We start from the raw sequence: 20,968 nt of genomic DNA, 5'->3' as shown, positions 1-20,968 counted from the left end.
AGCAGTGGCAACAGGAGTCTCACTTTGTGCGCCCGCCCAGGCAGTAGCTAGGAGAGCCATGTGAAGTGGCTCAGACATCCTTTGACATGTCCTTATTCTGGAAATGCAAGTCTGCGGTGAGATGAGGGTGGTGGCTGGGGGTCCGTGGAGCGGCCCCAGGGATAGTCAGGTCCCTGTGTTGACCCAGCAGTAGTGAAAATGGGCGAGAGCGCTCACCTGTGCCCCGCACATCCTGACGGGATGATGGCCAGGGCGCAGATGTTACAAGGAGTAAATAAAGCATCTAGTCCCCTAAAATTTTTATTGTTTTATATTTTACATTTGCATCCATGACCCGTTTTGGCTACTTTTTGTGTAAACCATGAAACCTGTGTCAAGGTTCCTCTTTTTTTGCCTCTGGATGCTCAATTGCTCCAGCACTGTTTGTTGAAAAGGCAATTTTTCAACCATTAAGTTCCTTTTGCACTTTAGTCAGAAATCTGTTGGGCGTTTCTGTATGGGGCTGTTTCTGGGTTCTCTGTTTTGTTCTGTTGATCTCTTTGCCTCTCCTTCCACCAGTACTACACAGCCTTGATTACTGTGCCTATTAGTAAGACTATAGGTATAGAATTATTAGGTAGAATGATTCCTCCAGCTTCATTCTTCTTTTTCCAAATTGTTTTAAGTTCTCTGGTTCCTTTGCTGTTCCACATAAATTTAGTGTCTGTATCTACAAAGAATTTTTCTGGGATTCTGATAGGAATTGTGTTAAACTTGTATATCAATTTGGGGAGAGTTTACATCATTTTTATGCTGTGATTTCCAGTCCATGAACACATTATGTCTATCATTTATTTAGATCATTGATTTCTTTCATCAACATTGTGTAGTTTTCAGTGCATGTTTTATTAGATTTACACCTAAATATTTTACTTCGTGAGTGACTGTAAATAATATTTTAGTTTCATTGTGTTCATAGCTAATATAGAAAAATAATTTATTCTAGGAGTTTTTTGTGGATTCATTGGAATCTTCCATGTGGAAAATTATGTCATCTGGAAATAGGTACAGTTTTATTTCTTCCTTTTTCATCTGCATGACTTTTATTTCCTTATATTGCCCTGTTGCACTGCTGAGAACTTTTGGCTCTGTTGAGTAAAAGTGGTGCAAGAGGACATCCTTGCCTTTTTCCTGATTGTAGTGGGAAAGCTTCTAGCTTCTCACCATTAAGTATGATGTTAGCTGTAAGGCTTCTGTAGATGTTCATTGCCAAGTTGATGAAGTTCCTCTCAATTTCTATATTTGTGAGAATATCCATCATGAAAAGGTGTTGAATTAATTGATTTATTTTGGATTAAACCAGTCTTGCATCCCTGGAATATAAACCCCATGATGTACAATTATTTTTATACATTGCTGGATTTTATATGCTAATATTATGGTATGGATTTTTATGTCAGTATTCATGAGGGATATTGGTATGTAGGTTTCTTTTTTCTTTTTCTCTTTTTTTGGTATTGTCTTTGTCTGCTTTTGGTATCAGGTTAATATTAGCTACATAAAATTAATTGGAAACTATTTCCTCCTTTTCTGTTTTCCAGAAGGAATTGTATAGAATTCATATTAATTCTTCCTTAAATGTTTGGTAGAATTATCCAGTGAAACCATCTGGGTCTAGAAATATCTTTTTGGGAGGTTTTAAATTATGAATTCAATTTTCATAATGGTTATAGGGCTATCAAATTATCTATTTCATATTGGATGAGTTGTAGTAGTTTGTGTTTTTCGAGGAATGGGTCCATTTCATATAAGTTGCTATGTTTATGTGTGTAGACTTGTTTGTTCCCTTATGAGGTCTGCAGGGTCTGTACTGATGTCCTCTGTTTCGTTGCTGATATTGATAATTTGTGACTGGTCTCTCTTTTTCATTGTCAGTCTTGCTAGAGGTTTGCCAATTTTACTGATCTTTTCAGGAAAGCAGCTTTTGTTTTCACTGATTTCTCTATTTTTTTAATTTCAATTTTGTTGATTGCTGCTCTTTATTATTTCCTTCCTTCTACTTGCTTTGGGCTTATTTTGCTCTCCTTTTTCTAGCTTCTTCATGTGGGAATTTAGATGATTGATTTGAGACTTTTTCTAATGTAAGTATTTAGTGCTAAAAATTTCACTCAGTGCAGCTTTAACTGTGCCCCACAAATTTTGATATGTTGTATTTTCATTTTCACTCAGTTCAATGTATTTTTTTTCTTGGATTCTCTTTGACCTGTGGCTTGTTTAGAAGTGTTGTTTAAGTTCCAAGTGTTTGGAGACTTTTCTTGTTATATTTATGTTATTGATTTCTAGTTTGACTCCACTGTGATTGGAGAACATACTCTGAATGATTTTGATTCTTTTCATGTTGCTGAGTTTTATTTATGTTCCAGGATATGGTCCACTTTAATTGGATGAAGATGCACATGTTTAGGAGGGTAATTGGGATGATGACAATGTAGAAACTTTTGTCAGTTTCTGCTTCTCATATTTGCAGCTCTGTTGCTTGGTGTGTATATATTTAGGATTGCTATATCTTCTTGGCAGATTTACCCTTTTATCATTATATTATGTCTCTGTCCCTGGTAATTTTGTTTGTTATGAATACTAATTTATCTGCTATTATGATAGCCACTGCTTCTTGTCTTTAATTAATGATATATCTTTTTTATCCTTTTACTTCAACTTGAAAGCTGGAGTGAGTTTCTTAATAAACAGCATATGGTTGGGTCATGCATTTTTAATCCACTCAATCGATGTTTGTCTTCATTGGTATATTTAGCCCATTTATATTTAATGTAATTATTGATTTGTTAAGACTTAAACTCCTATTATATTTTTTGTTCTATTTGTTCTGTTTTTGTCTGTATTCTTTTTCCTGCATTCCTTTAAGTTATGTTCACCATTTTTTACAAATCCATTTTGATGTATCTGTATTGTTTTTGAGTGTATCTCTTGATAGCCTTTTTAGTAGTTGGTATAGATAGTACATACATTATATATATATAAAACTATTGCAGTTTACTGGTGTCATCATTTTATCATTTTGAGTGGGGTATAGAAACTTACCTCTTTTTATGGTTTTCCCAGTTTATTATAATTATTTTAAATATTTCCTCTACGTATATTTAGAAGCACATCAGACAGTGTTATCACGTTTGCTTCAACTGTCAAACATAATTTAGAAAGCTCAGAAGAAGGAAAGCTTATCATATTTACTCATACCTTTACTTTTCATGTTCTGTTTCCGTCTTGATGTTCCAAGTTTCTTCTGTCATCACCTTTCTATTTAGAGAAGTTCATATAGCAATTCTTTTGGGGTAGGTCTGCTGGCAAAGTATGCTCTCATTTTCATTTATCTGAGAATGTCTTCATTTCCCTGTCATTCCTGAACAGTGTTTTCACTAGGTATCTGGATTGGTAGACTTACAGGATTCTGAATTGACAGCTTCTTCTTTCAGAACTTTCATGTGGCCTCTGTGGTTTCTGATGAGAAATCCTCCATCATTTGAATTATGTTCCCCTCATAGGTAAGGTGTCATTTCTCTGGCTACTGTTAATATTTTCTTCTTTGCATATAGTCTTAAGAAGTATAATTATCCTGTGCCTTGGAGGAGATTTGGGTTGATCGCATTTGGGGTGCTCAGCTTCTGGAATCTTCAGGTTTATATCTCTTGCCAAAACTGAGAAATTTTCAGCCATCATTTGTTTGAGCACCTTTTCAGCCCTGCCTTCTTCCTCCTCTCCGTCTGGGATTCTGATGACGTGAAAGTGACACCTTTTGTTGTAGCCCCACAACCTGGAGGCTCTGTCCCTGTTTTTTTTTCTCAGACTATCTTCTCTCTATTGTTGAAATGGGGTGATTTCTTTTGTTCCCTCTTCCAGGTCACTGATTCTTCTCTCTGTCCCCTCCATCCTTCTATTAAGTGTGTGCAGTGAGCTGTTTATTTTGGTTATTGTATTTTTAAATTATAACATTTTCCCTTTTTTCAATATATATTTGTGTCTTTATTGAGGCTTCCCATTTTTTCATTTGTTTCCAGAGTACTCATGATTGTTCACTGAAGTATTTTTATCATGGCTGCCTTATAGTCTTTGTCAGATAAGGCTGACATCTCAGTTTTGGTGTGTGCTGACTGTCTTTTTTCCTTCAGTTTGAGGTTTTCTTGGTTTTGGTAAGAGTGGTTTTCTGTTGAAACCTGGGCATTTTTGTATTACGTTACGAGTCTCCAGATCTCATTTAAACTTGTGTTTTAACTGGCTTTTCTGGCACTGCTCTGCTGGGGTAGGCGCTCTGTTTCTGGCAATGGAGGTTGAAGCCCAGGCTCCCCACCAGGTCTCTGCTGGCACCTGAGGGAGGGTTCTTGTCCACGGCTGGGCAGCAGGTAGGTGGGAGTCTGAACTCCCCACACGGTCTCCACTGGTGCACCAGGGGGTGGTTACCACCCAGTGGGGAGGGAAGTCCCCCTCCCCACTTGGCTGCTCTGATGACACTGGCAGAGTCACTCTGGCCTCACAAGGGAGGATGCCCAGGAGCCCTCTCGGCCTTTGCAGTGTTTGGTGGGAGTGGAGCTGTACTGTCTGCAATGTGCTAAGTCTCTTCTCTCCGGGCCCTCTAACTAGAGAGAGGTAACTTCAGCTGGGCCTTGTCGGCACCAGCGTTGGTGGCTGATTCAGTTCCAAGTCTGAGATCACAGCCCAAGGGAACCCCAGGGGACCCAGCACCTGTTTCTTGGGTCCCTGGGTCTCTGGCCAGTCTTCTTTCCACACTGCACAGCCTTCCACACGTATGGTTTCCAGCGATTGGCTGTACCTGGTGAGAAAAGTGTCTTCTCATCTTCCAGGCCCAGACCCTCTCTTCCCAGGGTTTTACCTCCTCTGACTGGCCTTGGAGAGAACTTCAGGGAGCACGTCTAGGCCCCCGGACCTACACATTCCTTTCTTTTTCTATCCAAGTGCCCAGTTCCTGCCTGCTCCCAGGAAAGTTGAGAGATCCGGGCTGGGGTTCAGGGCTCCCCTCACCGCCCGTATAGACCACCTCTATCAGGTGGCCACCTGCTGCGACTGAGGCCTGCTCACAGACCTCAGAGTCAGCACAGCTTAGACTTCTGTGCTCTTTAGATAAAAATATTACTGAAGTTCTGTTATATAAAATTTAAAAATGATTTTTTTTCACAGAAAGTTCTTTTTGTGCTCATGATTTTTTGTTTCCTGGTGGATATTGACATGAAGACCATCCTTTAGGGGATGATGTGGTTAAACCACGCCTGCTTTCTGAGTCTGCAGTGCTAGATGTTATGCTAATATTGCAGATGTGCTTCCAATCGTGAATACTCCTGGGAATGGACCGATAATAGCCACACAAACTCATTTCACATGGGGCATTTTCTAGTTGCTTTTCGCAAATGGAACAAACTTGCTTATTGTTAAGCACATTGCGTCCTAAAATAAGGGTAACGGTGCCAGCGGGGCGGGTCTCCCCGCGGGGACCTCTCTCGAAAGGTCATGTCGCAAACTGAGCTGCTTGCTGGTTGCTGTGGATGCAGCCGGGGGTTGGGGGGTGCGAACTTCCCCACAGCTCCCACTTTGGATAATGCCATCGGACCTTCTGAGATTCAGAACTACTCCAACTGCTCGAATCTTGCCACTTGTAAATTTTGAAAAGACGTTAGATTTGCATTTGAAAAAATATTCAAGTGTGTTCATAAAGGCAGCTTATGTGTAAGAGCCGGTCTTTTAATTCCACCCAGAATATGCGTTCTCAGCGAGTTCTGGACCTTCTTGTACTGCACTCACTCACACATACAAACAAGCACAGCGGTCCTGATTTGAAGATTTTGGTAATGTGTTTTTGTACAGGGCATAAAAATATATCTCTGTAATTACATGATATTTAGTGATTAGATAATTACGGATAATTGCATGGGGTAGTTCTAAGTGCTAAAGTGTTACCATAAGATCTAAAATGTACAAATTGCATAATAATTATTCTTAGGGGTTATTTGGTAATTCTGAGCATAATTATCATGTGATCTGCAGTGCATGTAATTAATGCATAATCACATGGATTTTGCCTTTATAACTACTTCGCCCTTGTTATAAAGCTCTTTGTCATAACATTTGAGTATAAATATAATGTAATTGGCTCCCAGATACAGTACATTAAGCCCCGTGATAATTGCTTTCACAGTTACAATAGCCCTTATTTCACTTCAAATGTGTGGCTCTTAAGCAGGGCGGGGTTGCGAAGAACAAATCGCCAGGACGCGGTGGCAGCCAGCGGGCAGAGTGGCGCTGAGTGGCGGCCACTAGGCGCGCTTCTGGGTGAGGAATGTCTTTGCTGTGACCAGACCTTTCCAGGTAGAAGAGTTTGCATCTTTGACTTGGAGCCTCTCTTCTAACGGTGGTGCACGCCCCTGCCCTGCAGCAGCCGGCCCCTGCATACAGCAAAGCACCCACTGCATTTCAGGTGGAGGGGCTGCAGAGGGCTGGAATTTCTGTAAGGAGAAGATCTCGTAATAAACTGCAGTGAGCGGGACCTTGCCCGACGGATGACGTGGTGGGAGAACACCTGGAACAGCAGCAGTTGCTCAGAGACGGAAACGGGAGCTCTGGCTCGACTTCCATGTCGTTAACGCAGTCCCTGCAACTCTCCCCGCAGGTCTCACGTGGCAGGATGACTACACCCAGCACGTGGTGGCACGAGAGCTCGCCAGCCTTCCCCAGACCTCCCCGCGACGCCCGGAGGCCTCCAGCCCAGCCAGGTAAAGTGGACTTGCTTTACGGCTCCTCGCTGGCGGCCACGCCAGCATCCACCAGCCCTTTTCCTTGTTTCACGCAGCAAAGGACCCTGTCTTTCTGTGTAGACGTTCCCTAAGGAGCAGCAGGGACTCCCCCCCCCACCCCGCCGCCACGGAGTCCTGGCCCCGCCCCGGGGAAGGCTGTATGGAGCGACCCGCCCACAAGGGGCCGTCCTCACCAGCAGACGTGCCCAGAGGTCCTCCCTGCCTTCCCAAGACCCTTGGAAGCTCTGCATCTTCAGAGCCTTGGTGGAAAGCAGAGGAGTCAGTACTTCTCACTTCCCTGTAAGAAGTGACGTTCACTTTAGTACAAAAAGCAAATGAAACCGTGAAAGGCGTGCCGTTCCCCAAGCACGGCAGCCCGTGTGAGCTGGATTCATGCCATCTCGTCCTCTGCACTCGTGCGGAGGTGCAGACGCCTTGCCCACTCGTGCAGGGGGGACACAGACCCCGGCAGGTGAGGACTCGGTCCACAGACAGCGCCGGGTGCGGGCCGCCTGGACCCCAAGCCGGCGTTGATACAACAGGGAGACGACCTTCCCCCCAGGCTTCGCTTGGAAGCCCACTCTTCCCTCAGAGAGTGAGTTTTCTCTGTCCGTTCTCAGTTAAAATAATCTCAGTGACAGAAACATCAGCTGTCTGCCTTCCCGCCCATGCTGCCGAGCCGAGGGAGCAGCTAAGCCACCGGGTCCTGCAGGATTAAATGCACCAAACGTGAAAACACATTCACCGCGGCGGCTCTCTCACTGGCCAGACCGTGAGCTTCTTGAGGGTCGGAGCTGTCCTTTGTCTTTCTTGCTGGTATACTGAGCTTTAACAAGGAGAATGTGCCACTGTAGTCTGTTCTGTAAAAACAAAACACAAAAACCAAAGTCAAGCTGTCCTGAATTTCCATTTTCATGCGGGTGAGTTCAGACTCTTCATGCTGGTCTTTCAATGACATTTGGGCATTTCAGCACTGCCCGCTGCTCCTTCCCTCCTGGTGAAGATGTACCTGAGTGGGGTGCACTGTCCCAGACAACCTTGAACTCCACTGAGGAGGCCAAAGGGCAGAGGGATAGGAGAATTGGGAAGACCGAGCAGGAACAACTCTACGTAGTCTAGACAGTCAGTAAGTGTGGCGGAAAGGCCAGACAGTCATCAGGGAAAGAGCATTTCCAGAGAGAACAGCCCTGAGAAATCAGACACGGTGAGACCACAGACAGACACCTAGGTCACCACGTTCTTACCAGCATTAATATTGTCATTTAAAATAATTGTCCATTCGTTATGAAAAACGATTACTTCGCTTTTTTAGATTACAAGTGAGATTAAAAGTTTTAAAATACACATATGTAGAGATTGGAATTCTCTATATGGATTTCCTGTGCATGATCTTTGTCCATATACAAAGTATTTTTTGTATTTTTCTGCTTGGTTTCTTTCTGCATAGTCTTTATATTTAAGGCTAGTAACTCTTCACGTACCGTATTTTATAGAAGTAGCTTTCTGGTCTGTTCCGTAGATGGCACGAGGTACAGTTGCCAGCAGAAAGGGAGCTCATATCTCTCTCGAGGTGGGAGTTCTGATTTCTTCCTTAAGGGTGTTAATTCCCTCCCCCCTCGCCCGCTCTGCCCCGGAGAGATGGGCTTCCTGGGCGGCACCAGCAGGTCCTTGGCCTTGGGCTGGGTGGGTTTGGCCGTGGTACACCCCTGGCTCGGAGGGCTGGAAGGCATCACACCCATGGCTCTGCCAAGGTCATGGCTGCTTGGACCCCCGCTGTGACCCTTTAACTCCTCCCTCCCATAGACCCAGCCCTTCTCCACCATTAGCCTTTCGGTTCTCTTGGTCCTGCTCTGTCTTTGCGAACGGTTCCTGTATTAAACTGCCGGACATCCTATTTGGAGATGCCGTGTGTCCTATGGGGCCTCTGCCTGGTAACAGGAATCCTGGTCACCCACCCTCTTCTTCCTCAGCTTTTGTCAAGGTTATAGGATCGTCATGATACACACGTAATAGTTTTCCTTCTTTTCAGAAACCTTCTGCAAAACTTTCTTTAGTGTTGAAATTGTCTGCTGCCTGGTATACATTTTTAAATGATCTTTCTTTGTAGGTAAATCTCATAACACTTTCATTGTCTTCTGAGATTATTGGTGAAATATGCTCACAGGTTTTACATTTTTGCAGAGAACTATTATTCTTTTCATAGGGATTTCCGAATTTGTTAACTTAGTGTGAGTCACAGTACTGTATTATAATTTAAAAAATCATTCACCGTATGTGTAATTATCACACCTTTGCCATTGATTTTTCTCTTTACCCTTTTAACACAATTTAAAAAAATAATTATCTCTTGGACTTTTCTCTTTCTGCCATTCTTAGATTTATTGTTTTTATGAAACTTCTTGAGCTGAAAGTTTTGTTCTTATTTTTATTTATTCATTGTTGAAAAGCAGTGAAATCACTTAAGGCTATGCATTTGCCTGTGAGCGTGGTTTTGGCATCATCCTGTAATGTTGATGGGCTCATTTGCTTTTGTTCTAAATTATCTGTAATTGTAATTTTATATCCTTTGGGAGCAGTAAGTGTAGGCTCTTTCCTTTGTTCATATTTATGTGCTCTTGTTTTTAGACTTTAAATCAGTGTCTAGTTTTATTGCATTTTAGTTAGAGAATGTGACATGTTCAGTTTTTACTTTTTAGAAATTTGGGGTTCTCTTTGTGGCCTAGTTTATACCACACTTTTATTAATTTTCAACGGCTACTTCAAAAAACTATTGTATCCACTATTTACAGAGTACAGATTTTTATATATAGTTTATAATCATATATAAAATTTATAATTACATATAAATATAAATTATATTACTCACAATCAAATATCCTTATTTATATTTTTATTTATGGAAATTTCTCAGACAAAAACTATTTCCATAAATTTTCCTTCCATTTTTTTTTTTTTTTTTTTTTTTTTTTTTTTTTTTTCTGTACGCGGGCCTCTCACTGCTGTGGCCTCTCCCGTCGCGGAGCACAGGCTCCGGACACACAGGCTCCGCGGCCACGGCTCGCGGGCCCAGCCGCTCCACGGCATGTGGGATCCTCCGGGATCGGGGCACGAACCCGTGTCCCCTGCATCGGCAGGCGGACCCTCAACCACTGCGCCACCAGGGAAGCCCTCCTTCCATTTTTAACATATTTTGCTTTACACACTTTGGGTTCTGACGTTCAGCCCATACACACTCACAGCATTTCTTCTCCACTGTGGATCATCACACCTGCTGCTGTTTTTAAATGGAGACTTCATCATCTTTAGTGCTTTTCGTCTTGATCCCACTTTTCTAAAATCGGTATTACTATTCCTGTGTTCTCTCTGTTTTGCTGTCTAATTAATCCTTTAAAATTCTGCCCTTTGGAGTCTCTTATTTTGCATGCAGCATTTATAAACAATATCAGGTGGCATTTTTTACAGCCCCTCTGGCCAGAGACCCCTGATCTCTCTGCTTTCTTTCTTTCTGTCTCTGGCCTGTGACTGGTTTACTTTCATCATCTTTAGTGTTTGTAACTATGTATCTTACCTCAAATTCCGTCCGCGGCCATCCCCTTTAGGCTTTCCAGGCAGTTTTTGAAGTGACAGGTCTGAGTCACTATTAATGGAGGAATCCCACCTTCGGACCCGCCACTCCCTTCCCAGCGCATCCCTGCCGCCTGGCACATGCCGTGTACAGGTGGGTGTCCGGCCCAGAGCTGTTGACTAAAGAAGGAAGGAAGGAAGGAAGGATCTTGTGACGCTTTTGTTTATTACGTGGGAGACCACACCGACCAAGGATCCTGCCTGACCTTCATTCCACAGGGTGCTTCCAGAGCTTTCTGTGCGCCGTAGATGTGGGACTATCCACAGTCAGCAATCTTGGGACCGGACAGGTGATCTTAAAAGAGATTACGGAGCTGGCCCCAAACCAGTGACACATTCAGGAGGTAGCAGTGAGCTCAGAGTGTGGTGTCAGGACGCCCAGCCCCAGTCTTGGGGGGAACAGAGCAAGCCTGCCTGAGAGCCGGGGAGAGGCAGAGCCGTGTCGTGGACGCTGCGGGAGGGACAGACGCCGGGAGCCCGGGGACACCCTCCTCTGAGGCCCCTGATGGCCGGGACGGATGGGGGGGGTGGGCAGCAGTGTTATGGAGGGCTTGACTGAGCCGTGAAAATTAAAATGGCACCGAAATGATCACTAGACAAGGTTGGGATTATGGAGAAAGGGGTGAGAACCAGGTCACTTGTGCTCTTTGCAAAGATTCGGATTAGAATCTTTAGAATTCGGATTTTTTTTTTCCCTGAGCACATTGGGTGACAACTTAAAGCATCCCATGTTATTGGAGCCTGAGGGTCAGTGCGAGGAAGTGGGAAAGGGACCAGTGGAGACCGACGTGTAGGGGCTACACTCTTAGTCTTTTGAGGTAGAAAATGTACACTTAGAAGGTTTTGACCTACTTCAAGCCGAATGACAGGGCAAAAGTCAATCTGAGAGCTAACTGCTACAGTGTCGCACACAAAGAGATGGGCGCTCTCTTCGCGGCTGTAACATATTACAGTGTCACAAACAATCCTCCGGCAGCGGACACGCAGGGAAGATGAATAAGACAATTTAAAGACACATTTATGAGGTGGTTCTATCTGCATTGATTAGCAATTAGTGAGAAAAATAGATAAAGTACCAGAAAAGTAAATTGACTTCAGTTACATTACACACAGAACATGAAATTTCATCCATTAAAAAATGGTCAAGGAAGCTGTAGCCGTGATTTGAGATGCAAAGAACCATGCAGCTCCTGATCATTTATATGCCTCTTAAGTCTGAGCCAGTGTAACTTGAAAAGGCATCAGAAATAAAAACAGGACAGTGTTATCAATCGCAATAATTAAACACAAATGTGAAGATTTTCTGTAAGTCCCAGCTTTTATGAAATACGTACAGATATCAAACCCCTAACATTAGTGACCCTGTTCTTGAAAATGAGACTTTCTACATGGAAGCACTAGCCGGGAGCCTGTGCTCCATTTACTCCAAGTGGGAAATCTACGAAGAGGTCCACACCTGCCTGAAACCCCAGTACGTCCCCTAAATCACAGTAAAGACCCACATATAAGGAACAGATTGTCATGTTTGGATATAAAATACTTAAAACGTTGTTTCCTGGTGCCTGAAAGTGGATATGGTTGTTAGCAAACAGGCACTTTATTTGTAGTAACACAGCCTCACCCGACATCTGCAACACACATAGGCACACACAGATGCACACAGACACATATGCACATCGATACACACAAATACATATACACACCCAGGCACATATAGACACACACATACACATACATGCAGACATGCACAGACACACACACAGATGCACACAGACGTACCCTCATAGACACGCATGCAGGCACGCACGCGTGGTGACCCCACCCTCAGTCACTGCAGACGCCTCGTTGCCATCAGGATGGAGGTCACTTGCACTCTTCTCACTGTTGGACTGCAGCAGGGTGCCCGGATCAGCCTGGGAGACAGGACGCTGTCCTGGACCTGAAGAGGCCACGACGTCCTGTCCCCATGAGGAGTGAGTGTGGACGGGGCCGCTGACCCTAGATCCCCGACTGGGAAGGAAGCTCGGTTTTATTTGTCTGGTTTCTGGGCGCAACCAGAGCTGGCCTCGCCACGTGACCCAGTGATGCGCCAGGTCTTGGTCCCCTCAGCTGGACGATGGGGCGATGATTCTTCTTCCTCAGGTTGTCGTCTGAGACGACACCAGGCCGGCGGGGCTGTAGACCCAAGTCCATCAGGATCCTGACCTGGGGCGCCCAGGGAGCTCGTCTTGCTTGGGTCCTGAGCTGCGTGGGACACGGGCTCCAGTGTGCAGTGGAGTAGAGGCCGGGCAGCCGCAGTAACAGAGGTTCCGGAGCCCTGAGGCTCCCGGGCCCGGGGCTGGCGCACATCTTCTGAGGTGACCTGGGCAGGCCGGGTGGCCCCCTCCGGGCATAGGCCGTGGGCTGTCTTCCGGCTACAGCGAGAGGCAGCGGCCAAACAGGCGCCCAGCCCCGCTGTGCTGGACGCGGCCCTGCTCTCAGCTCCCAGGCTGCAGGTAGCCGCAGGCTGCACGCGTCCTCTTTCCCTCCGCCCGTGCTTACGGCCTTTCCATCCCCACCTACCCCACCCCATCCAGGCCGGGGAGCCGCAGGACGTCCACTTCTGCACGTCAGAACACCTCCTTTTCTACAATTATCGTGGCTTTTATCACATTTGGTACATTTGTAAATAAAAGTGAAGATCAAAAGCCATGTCTCTCCAAATACAAAATCAGAGAAAGGACGGGAATAAACGAAGAAAACGGCGAATGCCTCCTTGTCCTTCCCACGTGCCGAAACCACACATCAACGGCGTGTCAGCTCTGCTGCTTCTGGTGGTCTGGGATGTTCTTGTTCACATCTAGGGCACTTCTGGCAGTTAATAGAAAATAAAACAAACTTAAAACCCCATATTTACTTACATGAGAATCAGATGAGTTCAGGAGGTGAGAAAACCCCACGTCCATTGTATGTAAACATCAGGGAGCACTTGTGTGCAGTTATTTATGATTCACAAATCACCGCACGTTTATTGAGCCCCGGCACAGAGCACAACTTGAGGTCGTGTGTAGTCCAGCTCTTTCCCCACAAACAGTGTCTGTGGTTGTCAAAGCATTTGACAGGGACTGAATACTGTGTTTTATATAATTTTAAAAGTGCATTTTCTTAAAAGAAAAAGAAAGCAAGACATGTTTTTTCCAAGTAAGTCCATAATCTGCATCACTGCCATTCACCACAATAATCAGTTTGTTTTCCGAAGTTCACTCCCAGTGATAAACGATTTTAGTCACAGAGACGCTTTTCCTAACGCTGGAAAAGTGCCATCTGAGAGGTCAGCGGTGGGAAAGGCTACAGTTGTCAAGCTAACTCGGTGTCACCCCAGAGCCTACCAGGTGTTTCCAAGCTTGTTCTTTCGGTGGACACTGTTTTCAGCGCCGACGGTGACTTAGTCTCCGTGCGGATTCTGGGCAGAGCAATGAACAAGAGAAACCCACGGGAACAAGGTCCCTTCTTCCGAGCAGCCTCTCGGGATCGCTTCCTGCCTTTTGCGGTCCTCGGGCCCTACCCTTCACAGCTGCAGGTCTTTCTCATGACCTCACTCTGACACCAGCCCTCCACCCCCTCTTCCTCTTCTAAGGACCTCGTGGTCACACTGGGGTACCGGGAGGGCCCCCCACCTTAGGGTCAGCTGAGTAGCAAGCTGATGCCACCCGCTCTGCCTCCCGCCGCGCCGTGCCACGGAACCCCATGCGGTCACAGCTTCCGGGAGTCGGGACGTGCCGTCGTGAGCACGACCCCCTCACACAGTGTGTCCCTACCCCATTCCTCGGCACATGGGGGGCGCTGGCTGAGATGGTGGGATCCCAGAGCAAGTGGATGGTAGGACCAGGGCTCTCCAGTTGCCCCTCCCCACACTGAGGAAACCTCTCTGCCACTCAGATTCTTGTTGGGCTTGAGTAGGTGCCAGCTGTTTCCCACATTCTAGTTTGTCTCCTGTCCCCGGTGGTCGGGGGCGGTTCTTGAGAACATACTTTAGGGCTCACCCTGTTCTCAGGGTCACTCACCAAGTCCGCATGGTGTCCAGCTGCCAGGCTCAGGGGGCGCGTGAGAGTTTCCAGCTGCAGTTGGTGAGGGCTGTGGGGGCCAGGCTCTCACCACCTGCCCTGACGCCTGGGTCCCCACGTGGTCCCTGCAGCCACCCTCCCTCACCGTGGCAGCGTCTGTCAGCGGAATCAACGCCACGCCCCGTGGACTGGCTTACGCTTTCCTTTTGCTTTGCAGGAGCTCAAAGCAGAGTGTCCAGGACAAGCAGAGCCTCAGCCTGGAGGGCGACGTGCTGGCCGAGGCCCTTCAGCGCTACCTGCCCTACCTGGAGGCCCTGTCCCAGGCCGCCGTCCCTGATGTGCTCCCCCGGCTGCAGCCAGACAGGCCGCCGGCCCAGGTGACCCTCAGAGCCCCTCTCTGGTCTGGGGTGTGTCTGCCCCTGCTGGGGGCTTCCTCCGGGCACACACAGGGAACGTTTCCTATGGCTGTGGCATCGCTGGGCTTTTCTCCTGTGTCTCGGGCTAGCGGGGGTGCTGGGGAGGGACGAGGTGCATCTCCACCCTTTCGGGAGGACCTGCGCTTACCGCCTGGACCTGGGACCCGGCTGCCGGGTCCACTGTGAGGCAGGACAGCAGGAAGTCGGTGGGCACAGGGTGAGCAGCCATCCTGGTTGCCCGAGACCGTCCTGGCGTCGGCACTGAGGTCCTGTGTCCCAGGGCAGCTCTCCTTACGCAGCCTGCCCTCGGGGGTGCCCTGTGTGTGCCAGCTGTCAGGTCGTCCGTGCAGGTTCATTCTGTACCAAGGCCAGTCTGCTCTAGAGCCATCCAGGACTCGAAGCCTGTTGAAAAGAACAGTTTATAGAAACGATGAGCAATCTCGTAACTTTCTAGATGGGGAAGTACGCGTGCTTTCATGACAACCGCTTAAACCAGAGCTGCCGGCTTTACACTAGCCTAGAAGAGACGGGTCTAGAAGTGGTGTCCAGAGCCAGAGGCCCTCATGCATCTTGAGGGTGGACTTTGGGGAAAGCATGGAAGTCCAGGTGCTCTGGGCACGTTGGGTGTTTGGCAGCCACACTCATGCTTCTTTCTGCGGAAGGTTAGTTCTGCCAATGGGATTTGACCCATTTTTCTTGCTAAGCCTGATGCCGTGCTGGAAGACGGATGAAAGCCCGGGACGCTTTGCTCCTCTCACCCCCCACCCCCCAGATTCATCCCCAGGCGGCGCGGCCCTGGGACACCGGGGAGCGGTTTGGGCCACGCCTTCACTCACTCTGCTTTCACGTCAGCCAGCTCTGGGCTGGATGTGGGGCGGCACACACGTGCTGGCCCTGCGGGGTGGCTGAGCTCGGTTAGCTCCCTGGACCAGGAGTGGCCTGAAGTCAGCTGGAGGGGCCTGAGTGGCCCCCTGACTCTCCGCCACGCTCGCCTGCTGTCCGCGCCCGCGAGACGCGGGAATTAGGAATAAACTGCAGCAACTGTAGGGACTTGTTGACGGTGGGGTCTTTGAGCCTCCGGGAGGTGCTGTGGCGACGCAGGTGAGCAGCTGACGCGGCTCCAGGGGCAGACGTGCTGCCCTTCCAGCTGCTCTCGGGCCCTCACACTGATCCGGGCAACTTAGCACAGAGCCTTTCCAGCCCTGACTCATGCACGCGGTGGGCCCAGCCCTGGGCGTGTTCTCCAGGCGCCTTCCCCACTGGAGGAGAAAGGTGACTGCTGTCTTCGCCAGGACCGTTCATTCCTCCCAGAGCTGTCCCCTCGGGCACTGGGCTGCCTCGGAGAGGAGTGATCACATCCCGACCTGCTCGCCCTTTCAGGAAACAGCGATGGGGAAACAAAATGGCTGTCCCTGCTCTTGTCCAGTGTTCCGTCAGCAACGGCCACTGCCCATCAAGTGTGCCCTCCGTAATCTTTAAAACTCCCACCCAGTGGAATGACCACACCTCGTGGTCCAGCTGGACCGTGCCGGTTTGTGCCTGCTGCCCCGTCAAAATTACTAACAAGCCTTTTCCCTCTCAGAAATGTCCAGTTTGAATAATGAATTCTGTGGTCATCTCACTACACAGCTGTTTCAGCGTGACAGTCACAAGGATTATTCGAAAATGAGCACTTGGTGGCATTTTGGCTTAGGTATTTTTATCCTGTGTTAAAATAGATGCTTCTCAATATTTAAAAATGCATGAAAACCTAGAACTCATTACTTTCTCTGTCCAGAGGGTGTAAATGAGGAGGAAGCTCTTCATCATCCCTCTAATAAACTGAGACAGGATAAGGCACAAGAAGCTCTTCGTGCAGACTTTCGCCAGGGATTTGGGCAGTGTTTTCTGATCCCCTCCGCTCTCGGTTGATGAAATACTTCAGTTGGAAATGTAAGCTTTCTACACTGATGATCTTTCAAGGTGCAACCAATTTGCAATGCATTATTTTATGAATCATCTTTTCTATGTATGTGTCATCAAAAATCTAACTGTCATAGACAGAGAAATGCTGTGGACTTATCATCTTTAGAGGTTTAGTACTAATTACTTCCTGACAGAAGCAGAGGGAGTAAAACCACACTCCTCCTGGAACCGCCCAGCCCCAAGCCCTGATGCACAGTTGTGCTCTTAGCATCACCAAATCAGTGCAGTTACTGCTTCTGCGTTGTTAGTGGTGGAAACCAGCTCCCACTTTTATCAACCACAGTAGGGCTGGTTCACTACAGAAAACATTGTAGGTCCCAGTTTATTCTATGCTTTGGAGGAGGTTTAAACCGAAATTCATCATTTGGAAATACCATGAATTAACTGATTTATTTGGAATCCTTGTTTTACGCATTTTTATTGTGCAGGAAACTGCTAGGTGCTGGGATTTTACATTCCTACACTCTAGGATTTTACAATCTCACTGAATGAGGGAGACACAAAGATACATTTAAAAACAGAGCAGGCGCTGTAGTGGAGGGAAGGCTGAACTTGAACCAGACGGGCATGTGGGGTCAAGGGCTTCCCAGGGGCTGGGCGTTGGAAGAACAGCCAGAAGTCAGCAGTTGAAGATGTTCAGATGAGCTCAAAGTACAGAATGTCAAGAGGTCACCCCAATCTCTACCCCGACAGCAGGAATAAGACAAGTGAGCTACTGAACCATAGCCTTAAAAAACAAAAGCAAAACCCAGAAAGCTAGGATACAAAGAAACCTGAATGAACTAAATTCAGAAAGTGATGAGCTCGTTCTAGGGGAGAAAAGACCACAGCTGCCTTCTCACAGGCAGGAACCACAGTGGGGAGAGGAAGAAGGCAGCCTAGGTTTTAAGGACTGTTGGCAGTGGAGACTGATGTGAGGGTAGAGTCCAGAGGCAGGCTGCCCAGAGCACTGAGTACTGGAGATGGGACACTGGAGGGTGGGAGAAGGGGACAAGGACCGAGAGATGTCCTTCCAAGGAACTCCAGGCCTTTCTGAGCACACCTCAGCCCTCCGAAGGGTTGGGATGAGGCTGCATGGTGGAGAAAGATCTGTGAATAGCATGCAGAAAGCCAGGGAAAGATGTCTTCAGCAACTCACAACGGTACTGGGCTGTGAATCAGAGAGAGCTCCCCTGGTTCAGAAAACCAGCAGCTGTCTGCAAAGCATGAAGAGATCCTCAGAGTCGCACTGGGGCTTGGATCTGAGCCCTGCTGAAGAAAAGGCCCCAGTCCTGCCCTCAACATTACGGTAGTCAGTAGTGACCGAATCTGACTGCCTCTGCAACAGAATCCACACCAACTTCAATGACAGATTTCATGGACTCAGCCGCCACATCAGCAGACTGAAAAAAGAAAGGACACTCCGCTTTCTAGGGTTAAATATCATTTACTTCATTCTCCATTACTCTTAAACAAAATTTCCAGCATACAATAAAAAATTGGGAGACACATGAAGGAACAAGAAAATGTCACTCTTGGTCAAGAGAGTAAAGAGTCAATAGGAGAAGATCCAGGTATGAGTCATTCATTGGGATTATTGGAAAAGGATATCTTAATAATTAGGATAAATACGTTAAAGGATTGAGTGGGAAAGGTGAAAAAGCATAAACGAACAAGTGGAAAATTGTAGCAGAGAGATGGAAACAGTAAAGAAGAACCAAATGGAAATGCTGGAAATTAAAGTAATAAGATCAGAAGTAAAGAATTCATTTGAGGAGCTTAATGATAGACTAGACACAGTAGAGGGAAGAATCAGTGAATTTCAAGTAAGCTCAATAGACATGATCAACAGTGAAACAAAAAGAACATATTGTAGGGCTTCCTTGGTGGCGCAGTGGTTAAGAATCTGCCTGCCAATGCAGGGGACATAGGTTCGAGCCCTGGTCCGGGAAGATCCCACATGCTGCGGCGCAACTAAGCCCATGTGCCACAACTACCGAGCCTGTGTGCCACAACTACTGAAACCTGCGCACCTAGAGCCCGTGCTCCGCAACAAGAGAAGCCACTGCAATGAGAAGCCTGCACACCGCAATGAAGAGTAGCCCCTGCTTGCCACAACTAGAGAAAGCCCGCACTCAGCAATGAAGACCCAATGCAGTCAAAAATAAAATAAATAAATTTATTTTAAAAAAGATTATATTGTAAAAAAGTGCAAAATGGAACAAAACATCCAAGCTACATGGTGCAATTTCAAATAACTCTAACACAAGTATAATTGGAATCCTAGAAGGGAAAGAGAAAGAGAATGAAGCAGAAGAAATATTTAAAGAAATAATGGCTGAGGTTTTTCCAAAATTGACAAAACTTATCAAAACATAGATCCGAGAAGCTTAGTGAACCTCAAGCAAGATAAATACAAATCTAGGCATATCATAATCAAATTGGGGGAAAACCAGAGATAACGAGGAAATCTTAAAGGTATGCTCAGGGGAAAAAAGACCCCTTACATCTAGGTGAATGATTATAAGAATGAAGTCTTATTTCTCATTAGGAGACCATAAAACAATGGAAGGACATCTTTAAAGTACTGAAAAGGAAGAAAAGACCAAACAAATCCTGTAAATTTAGACTTCTATATTGTTCAAAACTGTAGGTGAAACAGGAAGAATCTGTGTCTGGAAGACTCATACTCCAGAAATGCTAAAAGAAGTTCTTTAGCTTAAAGAAAAATGATATCATATAGAAGCCAATATCTACCAAGGGGATGAAAAGAACTGGAAATGGTAAATTTGCACGTAAATATAAAAGATACACACACATAAAATATATAAATTTTTGGATAAAAGCTATTGGATATTTAAAGCACAATAATAAAAATGTATTGTGGAGTTTTTAGCTTACGTGGAAGAAAAATACATGACAACAGGACCACAAAGAGTAGGTAGGAATACTGTAATTATACTGTTGTAACTTTTCATTGATTTGTGAAGTTCTGTGATATGATTTTGAAGGTAGACTGTGATAAATTAGACACATTATAATTTTTACAGCAACCATTTAAAAAAATAGGTATAACTGAAGGTCAATTCAGAGATAAAATGGAATGCTAAAAATGCTTCATTTATACAAAGGAAGGAAAGCAAGGAGGAAGAGAGGAAGAAAGATCAGATGGGTTGAATATAAAGCAAATATCAAGAAAGTAGAATTAAGTCCATCCATATCAATAATTATATTAAATACAAATAGATTAAGCCCTTCAAATAACAAGCAGAGATGTTCAATCTGAATAAAAATAAAAAACAAGCTTCAACTATATTCTACTAAAGCCAAAGCACATGAAATAGAAAGACATATATAGGTTGAAAGCAAAAGTATGGAAAATATACACAATGGAATCTCTAAAGATAAGAAAACTGGTGTGACTATATTGATACTAATCAAAGTACACTTCAAGACAAATAGTAGTATTAGATATAGAGACGTTTTATAATGAGTAAATGGTCAATTCATTAAGATGACATAGAAATCTTTTTATGAACCTAATGTCAGCCTCAAATACATAAAGCAAAAATATGAAACTATTAAAGAGAAATGTACAAGTCCACAATCATTTTTAGAGATTTCAACTTTCCTCTCTCAGTAATTGATTATACAAACAGATTAAATATCAGTAAGGATATAGAAGATTTGAACAACACCATCAACCAACTTACTTAACCTAATTGATATTTATAGAATGATACTCCTAAAAACTGCTGTACACATTATTTTCAAGTACACATAGAGTATTTCCCAAGATGGATCATATGGTGAGCCATAAGTAAGTCTCAACAATGTCAAAGGATCAAAATCATACAGAGAAAGATATTAAAAGGAGAGAAAACAACAGATGATTATCTCAGAAATACAGAAACAAAATTTCTAGGCAAATCAAATCCAACAATATAAAAAAATAATAATACATCATGATCAAGGGAGATTTATTCCAGAAATGCAGGGCTGGTTACATCTAAAAATTAATTAAAATTAATCAGTACAACTTACCATATTAACAAGGAAGAGAAAAGCTATATGATAGTCTCAAAAGAAAAAGCACTTGACAAAAGCCAACATCATGATAGAGATCTACAGCTAACACCATACTGAA

The 20,968-nt window shown here is 45.4% G+C and overlaps 1 protein-coding gene across 1 annotated transcript in view; it reads left to right on the top strand.

The window, feature by feature from the left end:
- Window positions 1–20,968, top strand: part of PTPRN2 (protein tyrosine phosphatase receptor type N2) — a 686,072-nt gene that overhangs the window by 218,484 nt on the left and 446,620 nt on the right. Inside the window, 2 exon segments of the mRNA XM_060107962.1 lie at window positions 6,671–6,773; window positions 14,679–14,838. Coding sequence (XP_059963945.1) covers window positions 6,671–6,773; window positions 14,679–14,838 — 263 coding nt within the window.

The sequence above is a fragment of the Mesoplodon densirostris genome, chromosome 9 (assembly GCF_025265405.1).
Source record: "Mesoplodon densirostris isolate mMesDen1 chromosome 9, mMesDen1 primary haplotype, whole genome shotgun sequence".
In the NCBI taxonomy this organism is placed as follows: domain Eukaryota; kingdom Metazoa; phylum Chordata; class Mammalia; order Artiodactyla; family Ziphiidae; genus Mesoplodon; species Mesoplodon densirostris.
The sequence above is the reverse complement of the archived record's forward strand: the minus strand, read 5'-3'. Positions and strand labels throughout refer to the sequence as shown.